Genomic DNA, 21,505 nt, shown 5'->3' on the forward strand with positions numbered 1-21,505 from the left:
TTCCTTGCTTCTCATTTCTACAGTAAAGCATCATGCCTTTCCCTCCCAAAGTGGTTTACCCTCCTAGATAAACAATAACTTGCATTTATATAGTAAAATGACCCAAGGCACTTCACGGGAGTGTTATCAAACATAAGTTGACACCGAGCCACATAAGGAGATACCAGGACAGGTGGCCAAAAACTTGGTCAAAGAGGTAGGTTTTAAGGAGCGTCTCAAAGGAGGAGAGAGAAGCAGAGTTTTAAGAAAGGAATTCCAGAGCTTCGGGGCCGAGACAATTGAAGGCACGGCTGCCAACGGTTGTTCACCACCAGCTTCGGCAGTGTGGATTCAATCAGTGCCACGTGAGTACAAATTACTTGCACACCATCTAGATTGGGGGTTGGTGGTACTTGTGGTGGGGGGGGGAGGGGGGGAAAGGGTGGTTGTACAGACCAGTTTACTGAGACCATGGCAGCCACGCTCTAACCTCCACTAAACTAACACCCAGTGTTGGGTCCAACAGTCTGGAAACCTGATCCGAGACTTGACGATATCAACTGTGTATTGTTAAACTGGAAATAACGGGACCGATTTTGCACTCAGAACAATTGTGAGGTTTGTGCTGGTTTGGTCTTTTCTTCCTGTGCCCCTTTAGAATGGGAGCATTGGAATCTCCACAGACAAATGGAGCTCTTAAAGAGGAGCAGACCTTCGGTGTGCTTTCCCAATGTTTACAGTATGTTTTAATGTATTATTTGACAGATTTTGTTTCCTTTTTCCAAATTAAAAAAAAATTTTTAGGAAATTAAATATTTGGGGTAATTTTTTTTTTTAACTCCTTTACAATAAGTTTGTTTTTAAGGTGACTCAAATACAGCATTTCATAGTTGTGGTGGTACAAGATGTCTGAAGTTTTGCACAGGAGTTCCGCAGGCACCAGGTCATACCTTGAAACCATGACACACCTACCTGCCAGTAACCAAGGACAACTGCCTCTATGTTCTCCCTGTCAGCACAAAGCTAGTTGTAGAACTTTGCAAGGATATCTGTAACCAAGTTGCAACTAAGGATAGTGCTGCCAGTGGCTGGCAAGGTTACTAGTGTCCTCGCCTGTTACTCTTGTGGGGGCAAGTGCATTTAAGTGAGTTGCCTTTCACTTGAGCTACGGAATTTGGTTACGGGACTTGGGGGTGAATTTACCTGGTTCGCCCACCTGTTATGGATCCATCTGATTTTCATTCCATTGATTTGACTATTAAAATCTCCTGCTGTAACTCATTCGTAATTGTGGAATTCCTCGTTTCTCTCAGTATGGCTTTCTTCTTGCAATCTACAGGCTTTGTAATCCAAACTCAGCATCAATTCATCACTACTCGCTGATTTATCTCATCTGTCGCATTCTTTTCAATCTCGGTGATGCCTTGCACTATGTTCCAGTGTTTAGTCACAAGAAATAACCAATAATAGTCTCCATCAGAGTCTGGAGTTTAGACATGTGCTGTAATTTTCAAGGTTAGCATTATCTAACAGTTCAATTACTGGCACCTAATAATAGGGTTTGAAACGTTCTTCGTTTATTTGTATTCAACCAAGTTTAGGTACACATTGTTGATATACAGAGAAATAAACAATATTGACTATTCAGTTTCCCCTGGTAGACAGGTAACCTTTGTTCCTTTTTAAACCCTGACACGCTCTACCACTTTTTAAGAAAAGCTTAGGATCGTTATAGTCTGTTTCTCACTAACACTGTCATTGGTAATTAATTATGGCATAGCAAGTGTTATTGAGAACAAGACCCCCAGAAAGGATGTATTTCCTTCAAAGCAACAAATGCCAACTGTTTTACATCCTGTTCCTCCATTGTTCCACTCCTTATCTCAAAACTGCCTTGGCTAACTGTTTCCCAGCGTGGCCATGAAAACAAGTCAAGAGACATGAAGCTTACACATCCTATTATTTCACTAAATGCCTAAACCATAGTGTCAGCTCAATTGTACCCTAATTAACAAAAATATTATATATTGTTAAATTCAACTTTGCACATTACAACTTCAGTTAGGAGGAGAGAACCATCTTTCATTGTCCTCAGGTCTTGGTCTTTTTATTGGCCTCGTTTCCCCTTTTGAATCGAAGATTGAGTTCTTCAGTAAAGATGTCGCAACAGGATTTCTGTAAGCGAGTAAAGAATGAAAGAGAAAACAAGACAAGTCATGAAAACATTTACTAAGATTGAGTCAATTCTGATGATGTCTTGTCCAATTTTGTCACCCACACCCCTTAAGCTCCCAAGTCTGGGGTAAAGCATAGGCTTGAACTGCAACTCGGGAAGGCAGCCCGCTTAATGCACTAATCTGAAAAATTTCCACTGCTTACACCAGCCATTCTTGTGGCATCTCAAAGTGAGATTGCCAATTTAAGGAGGTGTGTTTCTCAGATATGACTCCAATGTGAGTAAGTCCAGAGCTTCCACCTCTGCAGAAACCAACCCTGAGCTGCCATCACGCTAATTTTTGACCCTTTTTGGGGGGGGTTACCCCCTTTTATGCCCTTGGGGGTTTTGGTTGGCCTTAGAGAACGATCGTCTGGAAAGAGACGGGAGTCTAGGGTTTGGTGCTGTTGTGGAGGTGAGGGAGGGGACCCGAGTAGGACTGGAACAAAGAACATTCTACATAACCCACGAAAAGGCAGACATAGCTTAGACCCATGTGAGTTCCCATAGTAACATTTTATTTGGAGGAAGTGAGTGGAGTCAAAAATGTGAGAAGCAGGCAGAGGAGAAGGGTGGTGGATGGGAACTGATTGGGCCTCTGTTCAAGGTAGGAGGAATTAATAAAACACATACATTTTGATCTGCCTTTTTTCTTGATTTGACAGCCAGCTCAATGCAAGCGATGACCAAGGCCAATGACAATCCAATTGCTAGAAAGAGGAAAGTGCCTCCAATCTGGTTTACTTTCAGTGGATTCCAGCCTGCTGAGTCTTCATCACTACACGAAGATCTCCACCATTTGGCCTTCAACTGATGGAGCTGTCCAGACTCCTCAAGCTCCAAAATGATGAGAGTTAAATTGTCTCGGAGTGGGTCACCTTGGGCCAAAAACAAAGCAAAGAATGATACATTCCTGAAGCAAAATTTATAAATTAAACCGTGGACATGTGAGATGAGAGAACATGAGATTGGGGGTGAGGTATGGAATATTGAGTGGGAAAGAATATTTCTGCAGCACCATTCATGACCTCAATGTCTGAAAACACACCACAGCCAACAAAGTACTTTTGTGAACTAGTCGCAGTTGTAATGTAAAGACTCTCGAGGAATACCCAGAGGGGGATTGTGTCCACCCATCTTAAATAAGCCAATTGGTTTAGCAGGAAGGATGTGACTCACCAAGGCGTGTGGCGATTCCATATCCCCTTACAGCTGCTAAGTCCGGGATAGTCATCAAGCTGCAGTACTCTGTGACAGCCAGGTCTAGCATTGAGGATTCACCAATGAAGGCGTAGTTGGAGCTGAGCACCCGTTGCACTCCTTCATTCGTCGTACGGGCCAGGACGGAATCTCCTTTACTGCTCATTGTTTCATAGATTTTAGAGTAGGTTAGAATTTTTGAGTCCTGCCAGAATATCAGAGAGGAGCATTCATATTAATAAAGGATACATTAATTAACAGGGGGATAATTAGAAACAGGATAAATGCCAAACAGCAGGTCAGACCTCGACCACCCACCTTTTATTTTTTTACTTCATAGAATAGAATCATATAATGCTTACAGCACAGAAGGAGGCCATTTGACCTGTCGAGTCTGCAAGAGCACTTCAGCTAGTTCCACTCCTCCATCCTTTCCCAGTAGCCCTGCAACCCTGCAATTTTTTTTCCTTCAGGTTCTTATCCAATTCCCTTTTGAAAGCCATGATTGAATCTGCCTCCACCACCCTTTCAGGCCGTGAATTCCAGATCCTAACCACTCGCTGCGTAAAAATGTATCTCCTCGCTCCGCCTTTGGTTCTTTTGCCAATCACCTTAAATCTGTGTCAACCCTTCCGCCAATGGGAACTGTTTCTCTCTATATACTCTGTCGAAACCCCTGATGATTTTCAACACCTCTATCAAATCTCCACTCAACCGTCTCATTCTCACCTCCTTTTGCCTTGCCCCATCATCCCTTTAATCGTTTAATCTCTCCCCACCCTCCACCTTTTGTTCTATCCTTCCCCCAAACACTTTATCCCCTGGCTCTGTACTTGCTTTAGAAAAACTGTTCATCTAACTCCTTCCAGTTCTGATGAAAGGTCACCGAGCTGAGTCGCTAACTCTGTTTCTTTCTCCACAGATGCTGCCTGGCCTGCTGAGTATTTCCAGCATTTTCTGATTTTATTTCGGATTTTCAACAGCCACAATATTTTGCTTTTGCAGAAGGAATCAGTTTGGGAGATTTGGCTTTTCTTCACTTGTTGGCTGCTAGGATGCATTTTACTGTTGCGTTATTGGGCTCCAATGATGGGAAATGAGGTTAGACTTTATTAGTTGATAATTAAGATGACTTCACTCCTGGTTACCTAAGCATTCTTCATCGATGGTTACTCAGATGGTCACTGATTAGTTACCAGAGTTTTTCTAATCATTAAGTTATTGGGCTTCAAGGGTCCTTGATTTTTTTTTTCATTCTCGGGATGTGGGTGTCGCTGGCAAGGCCAACATTTATTGCCCACCTCTAGTTACCCTGAGAAAATGGTAGGTGGGCTGCCGCCTTGCACCTCTGAGTAAGAGTCAACCATGTTGGTGTGGGATGGGAGTCACATAAGAATGGCAAGTTTCCTTCTCTGGTACACTCGAAAGCCAGGTGGCTTTTTACAACAATCCAACAGTTTCTTGGTTAATTTTACTGATGCCAACATTTTATATTCTTACATCTACCACAGTGGAATTTGAATTCATGTTTCAATGATTATTGGCCTAGGCATCTGGATTACTAGATTACTAGTCCAATAATGTATGCATTACGCTACCGTACCTGTAAGTATTGGTTGGTAGGTCAATTATCTCCCACCCTAAACTTTCCACATTGCTATTCCTCACTGTTAACTCTTCTGAAAGCCTACATTCCCAACCATGCTTTGGGTCACTAGTCTGAACTCTTACTGCGCAATGCTCATGCCTCCTCAGTGAAGCGCCCTGAGATGTGAAAGATGCTATACAATTATAGGTTGTAATAGGCAAATCTGTCCAATTGAGCATGAGATCCCTATTGCTGATGACGAACAGTCTCTCCTAGGTCAGTATCCATTGTACTCTTACTGACTCTTCTCTCCTGAATCCCGGAAAGAGCTGGGTTGAGAAATGCAAAGCTTGCGCTAGGCGGAAGCTTGTACCTTAAAGAATGCGAATGTGGAGCCACCATACACTGTGCCGTACTCAATTTCACTTTGTTTTGCGAGGTCATCGAAGGACTTGATGACTGGTCTCTGGGTCTCCGCGTTCAACGAGGCTGCAAAACTGGTCGTGTATGCTACCAGGAAAACAATGACGAACAGCCACCAGATTGTGCCAATTACACGAGTGGACAGGGCTCTGGGATGTGGCTCCACACCTGTTGGAATATATCAAGGATATTTTTTCATAGAATTTACAGCACAGAAACAGACCATTCGGCCTATGTTATTGCCCCACACGGGTCTCTTCCCACCCCTCTTCATCTAACCCAATCAGCATATCCTTCTATTCCTTTCTCCCTCATGCTTATCTAGCTTCCCCTTCGAAGCATCCATGCTATTCACCTCAACTGTTCCATGTGGTAGCAGGTTCTAACTGCTCACTGGGTAAAGAAGTTTCTCCTGAATTCCTTATTAAATTTATTTGTGACAATCTTATATTTATGGCCTATTGTTACGGACTCCCCCACAAGCGCAAACATCTTCTTTAGATTTACCCTGTCAAATGCTTCATAATTTTTAAGTCCTTTTATTAGGTCACCCTTCGCCCTTCTGTTTTCGAGAGAAAAGAGCCCCAGCCTGTTCAGTCTTTCCTGATAGTTATAACCTCTCAATTTTGGTATCAACCTTGTAAATCTTTTCTGCACCTACTCCAGTACAGCTCCATGACTATCAGCCATCCTCTGGTGTCTTGCCCAAATGCCAATCTTCCTGTGTGAACCCAGGCAGGCTATTCCACCACAACGGCATTGAAGGCAAATTATTGACCTGGTTACTAAATTGGCTGAGCGGCAGGAGACAGCATAGGGATAATGGACAGGTACTCTAATTTGGCAGGCTGTGGCAGTGCTGTCCCACAGGGATCTGTGTTGGGGCTTCAACTATTCACCGTATTTATTAACTACTTAGATGACTGGATAGAGAGCCACATATCCAAGTTTGCTGATGACACAAAGATAGGTGGCATTGTAAGCAATGTAAGTGGAAGCATAAAATTACAAAGAGCTATTAATAGATTAAATGACTGGGCAAAACTGTGGCAAATGGATTTCAGTGTAGGCAAGTGTGAGGTCATTGACTTTGGATCTAAAAAGGTTAGATCAGAGTACTTTCTAAATGGTGAAAAACTAAAAACAGTGGAGGTCCAAAGAGACTTGGGGATCTATGGACATAGATCATTAAAATATTATGGACAGGTACAGAAAATAATCAGAAAGGCTAATGGAATGCTGGGCTTTATATCGAGAGGACTGGAATACAAGGTGGTAGAAGTTATACAAAGCCCTAGTTAGACCACACTTGGAGTACTGTGTTCATTTCTGGGCACCACACCTTACGAAGGATATATTGACCTTGGAGGGAGTGCAGCATTAATTTACCAGAATGATAAATTACGCAAACTAGGGTTGTATTCTCTGGAATTTAGACGGTTAAGGGATGCTTTGATCAAAGTTTTCAGGCTATTAAGGGGAACTGAAAGGGTTGATAGAGACTATTTCCACTGGTTGGAGAGTCTGGGACTAGGGGACATAGCCTAAAAATTAGAGCCAGATCTTTCAGGAGTGAAGTTAGGAAAGACTTCTCCACGCAAAGGGTGGCAGAAGTTTAGAACTCTTCCGCTAGGCCAATTTAGAGGGCGGTTGATGCTAGGTCAATTGTTCATTTTAAATTTGAGATTAATAGATTTGTGCTAACCGAAGATATTAAGGGACATTGAGTAAAGGCAGGTCTATGGAGTTAAATCACAGATCGGCCATGATCTCAGTGAATGGCAGAACAGACTGGAGGGGCTAAATGTCCTACTCCTGGTCCTAGCTCCTATAATCGCGCCAGCCGTGGCTCAGTGGTAGCACTCTCGCCTCTGAGTCACAAGGTTGTGCTTTCAAGTTCCATTCCAGGGACTTCAGCACAAAATCTAGGCTGACACTTTAATGCAGTACTAAGGGAGTGCTGCACGGTCAGAGGGGCAGTACTGAGGGAGCATTGCACTTTGGGAGACCACTATTACAGATGAACAGGCTCTCTCGGGTTGGTATCTAGTGTATTCTTTCTGTCCTAAATCCCGGTAAGAAACTCCATAGGCTTGAAGCGTAGAAATTATGGGGATTTTGTGGGATGTTGGCCAGTTGCCTGGGTGATCAGAGGCGAGGCTGAGTACTGACAGGGCTGTTCACCCCTTGTCAAAAATCAAACCAGGCCAAATATGAACAGCTGCAGGACAGAACCCCTGTTGAAGCCCATTGGCAGCTGCTGCCTGTCAATGCTCGGAGACCCTTTACCTTGTAGAGTGAGGGCTCCCACTCCAAACCAGAAGCTGTCGAGCAGAGAGAAACGGCTACTTTCAACCTCAGGCTCACTCCATTCATTGGGGCTCAGTCTGCAAAATATTAGTCATGTCACACACTCGAATAATAACATATAGCACATCTCTGGAACAATAATAGACTTTTACCCATCCCCATTCTATTTTTATAAGCATTTGCTTTTAAAGTGCAATATTTACTTTCTTGTATCTAACCCGTGCTACAGCTCCCCTGGCAGTGTTTGAGGGGACAGTGTAGAGGGAGCTTTATTCTATATCTAACCCATGCTGTACCTGCCCTGGAAGTCTTTAATGGAACAGTGTAGCGGGAGCGTTGCTCTGTATCTAACCCGTACTGGACTTATGAAAGTTACAAACAGTTGCTGTACCAAATACATTCCAGCCAGTGGCACAGTTGAGCTGCTGGGAGCTACTGTTCTCAGTAGCGCCACCAGAGGGGATAAGTGACAGTGCAGCCCTGTGGCACTCTGCAGTTGAGGTAAATCTCCCTCTACTGCCTGCAGCAACGGGTCTTAAACCCAATCTGTTTCGAACAACGCACAGCGTGACCTTTCCCTTTCCTGCACTGACCATTATCATGACTTTTAACAAAGTTGACAATTAGTTCCAAGATATGGGCAGGTTTGCGTTGCGGAGTCACTGGGAACTGGCCTAAAAAGGTCTAAACTCGAGCAATTCGTCCCATGTCCCACAGGTGCTACAAGTGTCTGCTTTGCCAACCTTGGAAAATATCAAGTAGAGGACTGCAAAAAGATGTCCTTCCTTTCCTCCTTTCATCTTTATCCTCTCTCTCCTTTCTTCCCTCCCTCATTTCTTTCCTTCTTTCTCTCACTCGCTCAACAGGAATTTGCACCTTGGTCAGAATTAAGCCCGTTAAACATTTTAGGAATACCTTGCTGCGAGGAACAGGCAGAAGCAGGTCAACACATAGGCGATGAGAAGGCCGAGCCAGGTCTCCGCGGAGAAGGGGCTGAGGAATTGGAAAAGGCTGGTTCCCTGGGAGTTGGAGTCCTTGCGCATCAGGATGCTAATCCCCACGGACATGAAAGGACGGGTGAAGCCAAACGTTTCCTCGCGCATCCTGGTGATGGTCAGTGGAGCGATGGCGATATCTGCCTCCTGCCAAGAGTCAACCAGAGGAGATGAAAGTTGTGTCCGACCTACTCTCCGACAGCAGCAGACTTGCAGTCACTTTGCATCCTGACCATCAACGGAGGGAGGTCCCGCACGTGCGTTATCTCACCCAAATGGCCATTCCTTATGTGTTGTCCTAGACAGTGAGTGTTGAGGGCTGTTTTACACTGGAGAGCACTTTCCAATCCAGCAAGCTTCACCAGGCAATGATCAGGAGCAGGATCACTGCCTGATTTTCCCCTTACGGTTGCGTGGATAGATTGGAGAATCCAGGTTTGTTCTCCTTGGAGCAGAGAAGGCTAAGTAGAGATTTGATAGAGGTGTTTAAAATCATGAAGGATTTAGATAGAGAGAAACTTTCCAATGCCTGAAGGGGCTGAGGAAAGGGCGCAGATTTAAGGTGAACAAAAGTACCAGAAGCGACATGAGGTAAAACATTTTCGTGGTTAGGATTTGGAACGCACTGCCTGATAGGGTGGTGGAGACAGAATCAATAGTAATCTTCAAACGGGAAATACTTGGAACAGCAAAAAATTGAAGGGATATGGTGAAAGAGCAGGGGAGTGGGACTAACTGGATTAGCTGGCACAGACTCGATGGGCCAAATGGCCTCCTTCTGTGCTGTACTATTCTATTCTATAAAGCCCGGGGTACTGAGGCCAATTATAGGAGCTGTGTAAAGTTCAGGCCTTGCTGACTCGCCCAAACCACCCTATGCCCGTAGGTTACAGAGGGCAGCGTGGGCCACCAATTCTGTGACTGTAGGCCACTTCCCCGCACAGTCATTGCTCATTGTTCCCGGCACTCTGCGCTGCTCCCAAAGAGTGGTGATCATTTTTGTGCCTCTGTCTCTCTTCCACTGTCTTTACCCTTTCCAGTGTATACACCGTAACACTGAGTCTGTACCGATCCATGGGCCCCCTCCCATCACACCTGGTCTCGGCTGCTGCCACACACACACACACACACACACACACACACACACACACAAACAGCCCCTGTGTGTGGCAGCAGCCGAGACCAGATGTGATGCTTCTATATCAAAAAACATGAATCTGGTACCTCGCCACTCAGCACAGCTTGAAAACTCGGCAACCTGTGTGCAGGGGGGGTGATGTGGGCAGCAAGACAACTTTGGCCATTGTGGAATTGACCTCCGGAGTGCCGATCGCCACAAGCAGCTAGCGTCAGCCCACGGATAGGGAAGGTCAGTTTGTCCCACTTAAAGGGGTACGGTAGCATAGTAGTGGTTATGTTCCTGAACTAGTAATCCAGAGGCCTGGGCTAATAATCTATTGTAGAACGTCAGTTCAAAACCCATCAGGGGCCTTTCTGAATTTGAATTCAGTTTTTCTTTAAATCTGGAAATAAAAAGCTGGCCTCAGTAAAAGTGACCATGAAACTGTTGGATTGTCGTAAAACCCGGCCGGTTCACTAATGGCCTTTAGGTAAGGACGGCAGCTTTCATCCCCTAGTCAGGGCCGATGTATAACTCCAGCCCCACACCAACATGGTTGACTCTCATCTGCCCTCTAACGTGGCCTAGCAAGCCACTCAGTTGTATCAAAACCATTCCAAAGAATAATAAGACCACCGTACAGACTGCATCAGTTCAAGAAGCAGGCTCACCGCTATCTGTTCAGGATCGTGAGGAATGGACAATAATGAATGTCGCCCACATCCAAGAGTGACATTTGAAAAACTTACTTCGTTTATCAGTTCCCCCAGCATTCCATTCCACCGGCCGTTTTGCAATTTACGCCCGTAGAAACCGTCCTTCACCAGATTGATTTCATAGCGGAACTTCAACCTCTCAGCCAACAACTGCAGCAGGTCGATGCAGAATCCTTCGAACCCTCCCGTAGGCTTGGCCATTATAAATGGCTTTTGCTTTTGAACAGAAACATCAAGAATACCTCATTAGTGTGTGAACTGAACCTTTCTTACCAGTGGTGGAGGCAACTGCAGACACAGACCATTTGACAGGACATGCTCGCCCAACTCCTTCCTGCCTGTGCATCAAACCCACATCCCAAGTGCAGAGACGCTCACCTGTTACACTAGTATGTATCGTTCTTGGATATGGTTGAAACCCAGATTTAGGATGAATTATAATTACGATCTGAAATGTGAAAGGGCGATGGAAGCAGATTCAAGAGTAACTATCAAAAGGGAATTGGATAACTGCTTGAAAATGAAAAAAGTTCAGGGTTGTGAGGAAGAAGCAGGCGAGTCTGATTAATTGGATAGTCTTTCAAAGAGCCGGCACAGACTTGATGGGCCGAATAGTCCTCTTCTGTGCCCCATCATTCTATGAGTTCCACTGTTTTGAACTTGGAACGGCGTCAGTCACTGGAGACCAGTGGGACGTCATTTTGAGGATTCCCTTCGATCAGTATTTACCTTTGATTTCAGATTGCTAACTCTCAAAGATCACTCTTGTCACTGACTTGTCAGTTTAACTTCTCATCTGAAAGTTGGCACCTACGACAGTGCAGCACTCCCTTGGTCAGAAAGGGCTCCCGGTTTAACGTCTCATCAGTGTCTGCCCTGAAAGCTTAGTATTGCACTGGGAGTGACAGCCTAGATTATGAGCTCATGGTCTTAAGATAAGGATCAAAATCTAATGACAGCCTCGAGTAGTAATGAATAAACATACTTCATTATTGTGATACAATGTTCTGGTACTAAACCTGTACAGATGATGCCAGTTCTTCCGCAGAGATGGTGACGCTGGTGTGAAGGCCAAGAATTCCTGTCATTCAAAAAATCCAAATGGGGCACAATGGAGCAGTGAGGTAGTGCACCTTACTTGCACCTGAAAGGAGATCTATCTATGAATCCATCTCAGAACTGATGGGATGAAAGTTTTGTTTCTTTTTAGCCTTTTGAAGTATCTTTGGGTCTGTCTCATCCAGCTCTCCAGTGTGTGTGATTCATGGAAAATCCCATCATTTAACATTAAGCTCACTCAGAGAAATGATTTCCATTCCCCCACATCAGCCTTCCTTCTGGCCTGTGCGAGCAAGGTTGCCAATTTAGTGCCGGTTTCATGTTGAGAGTCCATGCCCACTAGGAGCTGGCTAAAGTCATTTCACACAGGAGCCTAACAGCCATAAAACAGAGAAGATTGTCCTCCATCAATCATGGGTTGGATTTGAACTCAGTAACCCAGAGGTGAAAGGCTAGTTTCTAACCTGCCTCAACACTCAGTCCAAGATATGGACTATTAATTTGCTCTTCTAAAGCAGAATTATTAAGGAAGGAAGAGGCTGATGTATCAATCTGTCAGGAAAAGTTCCTGTGTATAATGTTCGGCGCTCCCGGAAATTTATTTTCAAGGGCAGTGATTGCCGTGGTTTACGGGACTGCACTGTGTGTAGCGTCATGCTGTTAAAGGATACATTACCATAATGGTGGTGACCATCAGTGTCTGCCCTAAAAGCTGCCGCTTTTCTCTGTCCTGCACCTGTTGAAAAATAAGAAGAGTTCTTTTGTTGAAGGTTACTGGTTAACAAGATCCTTTGAGGATGGCTCATTTCTTCCGGGGTGGGGGGTGGTGTGAAGGGAATATATAGCAATGGGGAGAGGGTTTAATTTTGCTGATGTAGGGGCTCAATCATTACAGTTCTCATCACCGGGCTCGCCTACCTCTCCTGGCTAAATGAGAACACGGGTAACTGCCCAGATCCCTCTGCTAACATTCCGCTGCGTGGCTGAAGGATTCCATCTCTCTCTGGCTTTTCCCTTCCAATGGGATTGCGATCAGCCTTGGATTACCCCCTTCAACCCAAGTGAGAGGAGATGAGGAACTTGCCTTGTCGACAAATTGCCTGGAAAAATCCCAGTGATCATTGCTCAGCATGATGCAAATTAATTCATTCATAGCACAAGGATCGTGTTTTATAGATTTATATATTAATGTGCAAAAAGTTAACTCAATATTTAAATTGTGTACATGAATATTACATTTTACATGGCATGCGCTGCCTGAAAGGGCGGTGGGGAAAGATTGAATAGTAACTTTCAAAAGGGAATTGGATAAATAGTTGAAGGGGAGAAAATGGGAGAGTGATGGGGAAAAGGAGGGAGAGTGAGACTAATTGGACAGCTCTTTCACAGCGCCAGCACAGGCACGAAGGGCCGAATGGCCTCCTTCTCTATGTAATATCCAACTTGAGATAATATTAAACATACCATATAAATATTTAAATTAGCTATTTAGAGATTCATAGAATTTTACAGCATTGTAAGAGGCCATTCGGCCCATCGTGTCGGTGTTGGCAGTCTGAAAGAACTCTCCACTTCGTCCAATTTCCCTGTTAAGAATATATTCTGTCTCCCATCAAATATTTGTGTAAACCCTGAAGCCTTTCTGTTCTTCTCCTTTTACAGTTTCACTATTTAGGTATATATGTACATGCCCTCTCCTCTCCTTCAAAATCGATCACCTTACATTTCTCTGCGTTAAATTTCAGCTTGACATTTATCTGCCCGATCTACTAACCCGTCCATTGCCTCCAGAGAACACTTACAGTCAGTCCTCTCCTCAGTTAACCATACTTTCTATTTATGTGTCGTCTACAATTTTTGTTATTGTGCCAAGTCCAATTATTTTATACATATTTATGTACATAGATAATATATATATATATAAATAATATATATATAAATATATAGATAGAGAGAGAGAGTAAATATATATGTAGAGAATATGTGTATATAGACAGCATATTTATACACAGAATATTTATGTATATTGGGAGAAATTATATAAATTGAAAATATTTATTTCATTTTATATATATAAATATTTGCAATATAAATATTCCCAATATGTATACATTTTCCCTATATATTTATAATAGGGGAAATTTATACATATTGGAAATATATAATATATATATATATATATGTATGGAATATTTATATAGATATATATATATATATATATATGGAATCATTATATATATATATATAGAATCATTATATATGTGTATATATTTATATATAGGCGGAATACTGAAGATGCTGTGTAAGCCGACAAGTGCTAACCTCCGGAGGGAAGTCATGATTCTCCCCAGCACCTGCAGAAAGAAAAATGGACAAAGTGAAGCTGGCATCAAAGTGGCAGAAATGTACAAAACATTATTTAAAATTGAATACTGAAAAAATTATTTTTAATAAACGTAAAATACAAATAGCAATCTTTTCCTTCCTAGGCTGCAAATCAGGTTGAACTACAATTGTATGGGTGCTGACTGCTCTCCGGTACCTCGAACAGGCAGTCAGTCTTCATGAAGAAGGCTTAAGGCAATCAGTGCGAGCAAGCTGTTCGACCATGGGGGCATCGCGGTCAAGCTTAATCTCGTCCTCACCAGACATCTGTGCCTGGTCCCTGGGAATGATGCGGTGGGGAGGCGGGGCGGGCGTGAGAAGGTTAGGTTTGGGTGTCCCCACATTTTACTAGATGACACAACTAGTAGAGCGTAGCAGAACCAAACAATATCCTGTTCTCATTTGACTATCCAGCAGGAGGCGCTGGTTAACGATTCGCCGCTGATTTTTCTACACCTGCCTCCTCCTCCTCCTCCCCCCTTCCCCTCCCTCATCATCCCGAACTCCAGAGGTACTGAGCTCAGTTGTGGGGCCCTGTTGCTCTGCTGAGCTGAAATCAGTGCAGGGGATTAAGCCTGGAACCCGTTGACCTGTATGGCTTAGGGATTGACACTGCTCTAACTGAAAAACAAGAGAATGCCTGTTCCCCGCTAACAAAATCGCAGGACTGGGTGGCTTAGAATTAGAGAGCACAGAAGGAGGCCATTCGGCCCATCGTGCCTGTGCCGGCGCTTTGAAAGAGCGATCCGATTAGTCCCACTCCCCTGCTCTTTGCCCATAGCTCTGCTGAGTAAATACAATTCTCTCATCTCCCCCTCTGGTTCTCTTGCCAATTACCTTAAATCTGTGTCCCCGGTTACATATGAAAATGACGGACAGGAAAAGACCCACTTGTTCACCCTGCCTGTCCCGTACAGTCATGATGCCCTATGCATCACCTGGCCATTCTGACACTCCCCACCCATTCGGAGCCATGTAATCTCAGATTGCACCCCGGGTTGTGGCCGATTTATCAGATAACCCTGTACAGTTTTCATTTTCACCCCAACCTCGATAATATTGTCAGTGACCCTCTCGCCAGTGGAAAGAGTTTCTCCTTATTTACTCTATCAAAACCCCTTCATGAGTTTGAAGAGCTCTCTTTTGATTTCCGAGAATGCACTAATTAGGGCGAGAAAAAAAGAACCATCCCGTTATTTTGCATTAAAAGAGGAATTTCACCCACATTCCCACAGCCTTTACCCACTGAGGCATGACCTCTGACCTCTCTACATCTTCAACCCCAACAGAAGGTGATCCGCTCCCAGCCCCATGGCTCTGTGGGAGGCTTGTTCTGTGTTGTGTTTTGTTTTTTTAAGAATTCTCCATTGGCACTCATCACACTCTCCCTTCTCCCACTTCGGAATCCTGACAATAAAACTGATTTTTTTTAAAACAACTCGGAGTGAACAAGACAGTCCTTTCACTCCCTTCCAAACAGGAAATTTACAATTGAATGAAGAGCAGAGAGGAAGCCAGCACGCTGGGACTCTGAATAATTAATAGTCATTCACCAAAAAAAAAGACTGGATTTTAAAAAGAAACACAGCTTTGAAATGCTTCTTCACTGTCTCAATCAGATACTGAATCAAGGATCTCACTCAGGCCTTTTTTTATTTTCACTAATTTTCCTCGAGGAGCTAGACTGAAGAATAAAGAGCTCCCGAGAGGGCAAGGGCTTTGCATCCGGTTTCAGATCGGATAATGAAAACATGCCCAGCGACATGTGCCCAGGCTTAGGAAAATGCTGCGCAAGAAAAACTCTCAACGCAACGAGTTGCAAGTGAGTAATAAGAAAAATGAAATAAACCTGTTGCAATTTTTTCAACTTTCCTTCCCTCCTTTCCCGAAGGTGTAGCTTCCTCCCAAGGGAATTCCGCTCTGTAGGTTAATAGGCGTCTGCTAACACCCTATCCGGGTGAGGTCACCCTTCACGTGGGAAGCCTATTCTACTAGCGAGGCATCACAGTTGAACATACTCCCCCTCCCCTGCCCATGTCCAGCAGGACTTGCTGGAAAGATCAAACGTGGGCTGTATTACCATCTCCCGAGCCCAGGGGCATTGAGAACAATTGCAGCCACCTTAAAGAAAATAGCGTGCATTTACATAGCGTCTTTCACAAACTCAGGACGTCCCAAAGCCAATGAAGTACTATTGAAGTGTAGTCACTGTTGTAATGTGGGAAATGCGGCAGCCAATTTGCGCACAGCAAGCTCCCACAAACAGCAATGTGAAAATGACCAGATAATCTGTTTTAATGATGTTGGTTGAAAGATAAATATTGATCAGGGTATCTCAAGTCAGAAGGTTGTGGGTTCCAGTCCTACTCCAAAGACTTGAGCACAAAATCTAGGCTGGCACTCCCAATGAAGTACTGAGGGGTGCTGTCTTTTTGATGGGATGTTAATCTGAGTCCCCGTCTGTCCTCTCAGATATGTAAAAGATCCAATGGCGCTATTTTGAAGTAAAGCAGGGGAGTTCTCCCTAGTGTCCTGGCTAATATTTATCCCTCAATTTCAACCAATATCACTAAAAAAGATTATTTGGTCATCATCTCATTGCTGTCTGATGCGGATATTCAGGTCAGGGCCTTCAAAGGCGCATGCCATTTCTAGGTACAGAAGAGAGACAGCTGTGAAGAGGACGACTGGATTGGACGTCACCAAGGTCCAGGTCGCTGACTGGGCAGGTACAGCAGGAACGGCGAGGTTGGGGCGCAGGAGCGGCGAGTGAAGGTGGAGTGAGGTGATCGGGGCCCAAGAGAGGTGTGAGTTTGGGGCCGGAAGAGGCGAGAGCCCAGGGGCAGCACGGGCCAGCCCACACTACGATATGTGTGCACTCTAGATCCGTGCAGCAGAGCTGATCTCCAGTCGTCCTGGTTCAACCCTTGCCACTGGACCAAGACTTGCCTCTGTCAAGCCCGTGTGGTGGCTGGTGTGCAACGGCCACCACACATTAAAAACATCCATGCACAGGCATCTTCCACCCTTAAACATGTAGTTCGGGACCTGGAATATTAGGTCCTTCATTGAAACACCTGTGAATTCATCCCTTTTTGGCATGGAAGCAAGTCATCCTTGATACGAGAGACCGCCTATGATGATGCTGTTTGTGGGAGCTTGCTGTGCACAAAATGGCTGCCACGTTTCCTACATTACAACAGTGACTACATTTCAATAGTACTTCATTGGTTGTGAAGGCACTTGGAACGTCCTGAGATCATGAAAGATTCTATAGAAATGCAAGTTTTTTCCAGTTCAAAAACATAAAACTTTCTGATCTGAATTTAACCGATTTAAATATTTTGATTTCGGTAATCTGTGAAGTACAAGTTTTCATCTTCATACCTGTCCTAGCTGTGGCAAAGGATAGCAGTAGAATCACAGAGAGCAACAACCACACAGCGTTCCTCATAATGACTGACCTGGAATGCGACAAATACAACAGTAAGAGAAGTATGAACACAGGGCAGTGAACAGCCCTGTATTTAGTGAGAAGCAGGACAACGCCCCTCCCCTCTGCTTTCAGACTGACGTGAAGAATTGGCACATAAGAACATAAGGAGTAGGAGTCAGCCATTCGGCCCCTCGAGCCTGCTCTGCCATTCAGTAAGATCACAGCTGATCTTCTACCTCAACTCCACTTTCCTGCACTATCCCCATATCTATCGATCTCTGTCTTGAATATACTCAACAACTGAGCATCCACAACTCTCTGGGGTAGAGAATTTCAAAGATTCACCACCCTCTGAGTGAAGACATTTCTCCTCATCTCAGTCCTAAATGGCTGACCCCTTATTCTGAGACTGTGGCCCCTGGTTCTAGACTTCCCAGCCAGGGGAAACATCCTCCCTGCATCTACCCTGGCATAAATACCATACCAAATGCCAATCGCCACCCTCCAAAACAACCGATCCATTTCCAAATAGCGGAAAGGGACATGGGGCTTGCAAGCAGGAAAGTAGCCAACGGGAGGCAGGGAGAGTGCGAATGGTTCAGGGTTTGGTTCCCAGGTCTTTGCACAGTTCAGGCTGTCACCTGGGAAAGCCACTTTTTCTGAAAATGGCACGGGCTGTTCCAGAGGTGCAATTGCAGGATACGGATTCACTGCCAGAAGAAAGTCAGGGACTGGTGTTTAGTGGTGTTGTGGTTATGTTACTAGAGCAGGTAACCCAGAGGCCTGGAATAATAATCGAGTAGAACATGAGGTCAGTTCCCATCATGGCAGTTTGAGCGTTTGAATTCAGGTTAAAAAAAATAGCTATCAGTAAAAGTGACCATGAAGCTGTAAGATTCTCATGAAAACCCAACTAGTTCAATAATGCCCTCCCGGTCTATATGTGACTCCAGTCCTATTTTTTTTGTGTCGAATAAATGTTGCCATAATTTGCACATTTTAATTTATTATGCGTGTAAATTTATCACAAATTTACTTTACCATGAATTTAGATTGACATTCACTATGTTTGTGTGTCGGTCTTGCTCAGTGGGTAGCGCACTCAGTTCTAAGTGAAAAGGTTGTGGGTTCAAGCCACACTCCAGAAATTTGAGCATATAAATCTGGGCTGACACTCCAGTGTAGTACTGAGGGAGCGCTGCACTGCCGAAGGTGCCGTCTTTCGGATGAGACGTTAGACCGAGGGCCCTGTCTGCTCTCTCAGGTGGGCGTAAAAGATCCCACGGCACTATTCAAAGAGCAGGGGAGTTCTGGACAACACTTATCGCTCAACCAACATCAGTAAAACAAGGTCACAGAGTCACAGAATCTTACAGCGTAGAAAGAGGCCACTCGGCTCATCGTGCCTGCGCTAGCTCTTTGGAAGAACTGTACATTAAGTCCCACTCTCCCTTTCCGGCAGTGCATTCCAGATCTTTACCCTCGCTGCATAAAGTCATTTCTGCGCACCTCCCCTGGTGGAAGCTTGGCAGGTTCAGGGTTTGCTGCCGCATTTCTCTGCGTTGCAACAGTTGGTGGATTTAATTAGCTGTGAAATGCTTTGTGATGTCCTTCACTGCATTCCTTACTAGCTCAGGTCCAAGTATTGACAGTCTCGGTGCCAGCGTTTGCTGAAGTCTGGTGTTTCGGGACTTCAGGTGTGACATGAGCTGCTCCGTGATCGCCCTTGGGAGGAAAGCGCCTGTCCCAAGCTCAACGGGGGTAAATTGTAACCTGACCCTGGGGCCGGGAGTCCCGAGGGACCGGGTGGGACGCCCGGTTTTACGTCCCACCCAATATTGACTGCAATGCAGAGTAGAACCGGGCGGGCTGTTAGAAGCAGCGTTGCTCCCGATCGGGTCCGTTCCCCACAGGGGGGTGAGGTTACAATTGCCGCCCCACCCCACACAGAGTGCCCGCCTCCGCTCCCCTTCCCCCCCCCCCCCAGACAGGGCTGAAATCGCAAACAAAGCGTGTGGGGCAAGTATGCAAAGGCTTTCACTCTGCATTACGTGGCTTCTGACACACCAACTCGCTATAATCCGGGATTACTTGCATTTATGATCTTGCAGTAGAATTAAACAGAAAACTATTATATACGCAGAGCGCAGAGGACGGCTAATAAAAGTGACTTCCCGGTCATTAGTGGCACAGATACAGATGTTATTGTTTCAAAATGCAAGCTTTGAGTCACAGTCTCCTCGCTACATAAGCGGTTTCCCGATTTTCAGTGAGCGCCGAGAGGCACTCAAGTAGAAGAGAGTGGGCAAAGATTCTCTCTCTCTCTCTCTCAGTCCTGCTGCACTGGGACCCCTCAGCACAGTGCTCAAAGGGAAAACCTTATCACGTATCCGTCCGAACCTTTTAAAAAAAATTCAATAATCCATGTTTTCCCAGCTCCGGGTGAAATTACAGACCCCCCCAAAAACAGTAACTTTCTCAGACCTACATGTAATGTCAAAGAAGAGGCGCAGGAGTTACTCACTCAGTCAGCACAGTTCATGCCACGGTCAGTGTCAGGGTCCTTTTCTGCCTCTGTGTGGGCAGTCAAACTTACGAATGACGAGTGAAGAGTGTTTTGGGGGGCGAGGAAGGGGTTGGGAGGCCTGGGAGGAGCCAGCCTCAGAGCCTCTTAGACACTGGAGGCGTGTTGACACATGGAGCACCGAATGCTAAGTTAGTTTGGCAGCTGTTTGTAGATATTTCACTAAACCTTGGGAGGATAAACCGGCCAGCGTTCGACCCAAGGTCCTGGTTTTCCTTTCCCCAAAGCTCCCCCGTGACCTGCCCCGCCACCATCTGCGAGAGAGAAACAAAACGTGTGGCAGTGTGGTGCCGTACCATCTCCGCGTGCTCCTCTCTGGTCACACAGCAGCAAACGTGGGCAATGCACAACTGAGGGGCACTGATCATGCAACTCCCAAAACTGTGCAAACAAGTTGGAAGAGAGTAGAATATTAAGGGGAATCAAGGGATTATGGGGACACAAGAACATAAGAAATAGGAGCAGGAGTCGACCGTTTGGCCCCTCGAGCCTGCTCCGCTATTCAATAAGATCATGGCTAATCTGATCATGGACTCAGCTCCACTTCCCCACCCACTCCCCATAACCCTTCATGCCCCAATGAAAGGGATGGTGCAGGAAAGTGGAGTTGAGGAAGAGCAGCCCCTTTTACACTATCGCTCAAAATTAAAATGACCCCCTTTGTTCCTATGGAAGTAGAAGCAGAAACTCATTAAAGAGGTAGTTAGGTGATGGAAGGGGAATTGCGGGTTTCTGTGCAAGGATTGACCGAGTATCCCCGAACTCCTCTATACTTATCATTGCACGTAGCGCAAACAAAGTCTCCCCTTCTCGTCGAGGGCAGAAGATGAGTTAAGTCAGGAGTTCCTGGCTAAGTGACCCCAAGCTGTTTTTTTCGGTCAAGGGAAGACCTAAGCTGCTTTTCTATTGCAGGTGACCTGGTGTTGGCATCGCCAACCCCTGACCCGCAGGCATCGTGAAGCCGGTGGTAACCCACGGTAACTGGGGACCACCAGGAAAACCCAGTGACACCGGACACAATGTGATCGGAGTTTCCACTAAGGCTGCCTATTTCCACCTCTGTAACATTGCCCGTCTCCACCCCTGCCTCAGCTCATCATCTGCTGGAAACCCTCACCCATGCCTTTGTTATCTCCAGACTCGACTATTCCAACGCTCTCCTGGCCGGCCTCCCACCTTCCACCCTCTGTAAACTTGGGCTCATCCAAAACTCCGCTGCCCGTATCCTAACTCACAACAAACCCCCCTGTGTGTGCTGACCTACATTGGCTCCCGGTCTGGCAGCATCTGGATTTTTAAATCCTTGTGTTCAAATCCCTCCATGGCCTCGCCCCTCTCACCCTCTGCAACCTCCTCCAACCTTCTGCAAACTCTCCAATTCTGGCCTCTTACACATCATCCCCCCACCATTCATCTGCCTAGACACTAAGCTCTAGAATTCCCTCCCTTCATCTCTCTCTGCCTCTCCATCTCTCTCTTCTGTTGTAAGATGCTC

The 21,505-nt window shown here is 45.3% G+C and overlaps 1 protein-coding gene across 2 annotated transcripts; it reads right to left on the reverse strand.

Moving 5' to 3' along the window:
• Positions 1-1,534: 1,534 nt before the first annotated feature.
• On the reverse strand, positions 1,535-20,234 carry LOC139228923 (probable glutamate receptor). Of its 2 annotated transcripts, none has more exons than XM_070860445.1 (11): positions 19,915-20,234; positions 17,378-17,454; positions 13,928-13,959; positions 12,282-12,341; positions 10,580-10,762; positions 8,631-8,857; positions 7,695-7,792; positions 5,356-5,573; positions 3,374-3,599; positions 2,828-3,072; positions 1,535-2,154 (listed from the first exon to the last, which is right to left on the reverse strand). In XM_070860445.1, coding segments are annotated over exons 1-11 (1,452 nt in total). In that variant the 5' UTR covers positions 19,917-20,234; the 3' UTR covers positions 1,535-2,070. The 2 variants fall into 2 exon arrangements, with proteins under 2 accessions (XP_070716546.1, XP_070716547.1); XM_070860446.1 differs by having other exon boundaries at positions 19,951-20,233.
• Between the last annotated feature and the right edge of the window lie 1,271 nt (positions 20,235-21,505).

This window comes from Pristiophorus japonicus, chromosome 18 (genome assembly GCF_044704955.1).
Source record: "Pristiophorus japonicus isolate sPriJap1 chromosome 18, sPriJap1.hap1, whole genome shotgun sequence".
NCBI lineage: Eukaryota > Metazoa > Chordata > Chondrichthyes > Pristiophoridae > Pristiophorus > Pristiophorus japonicus.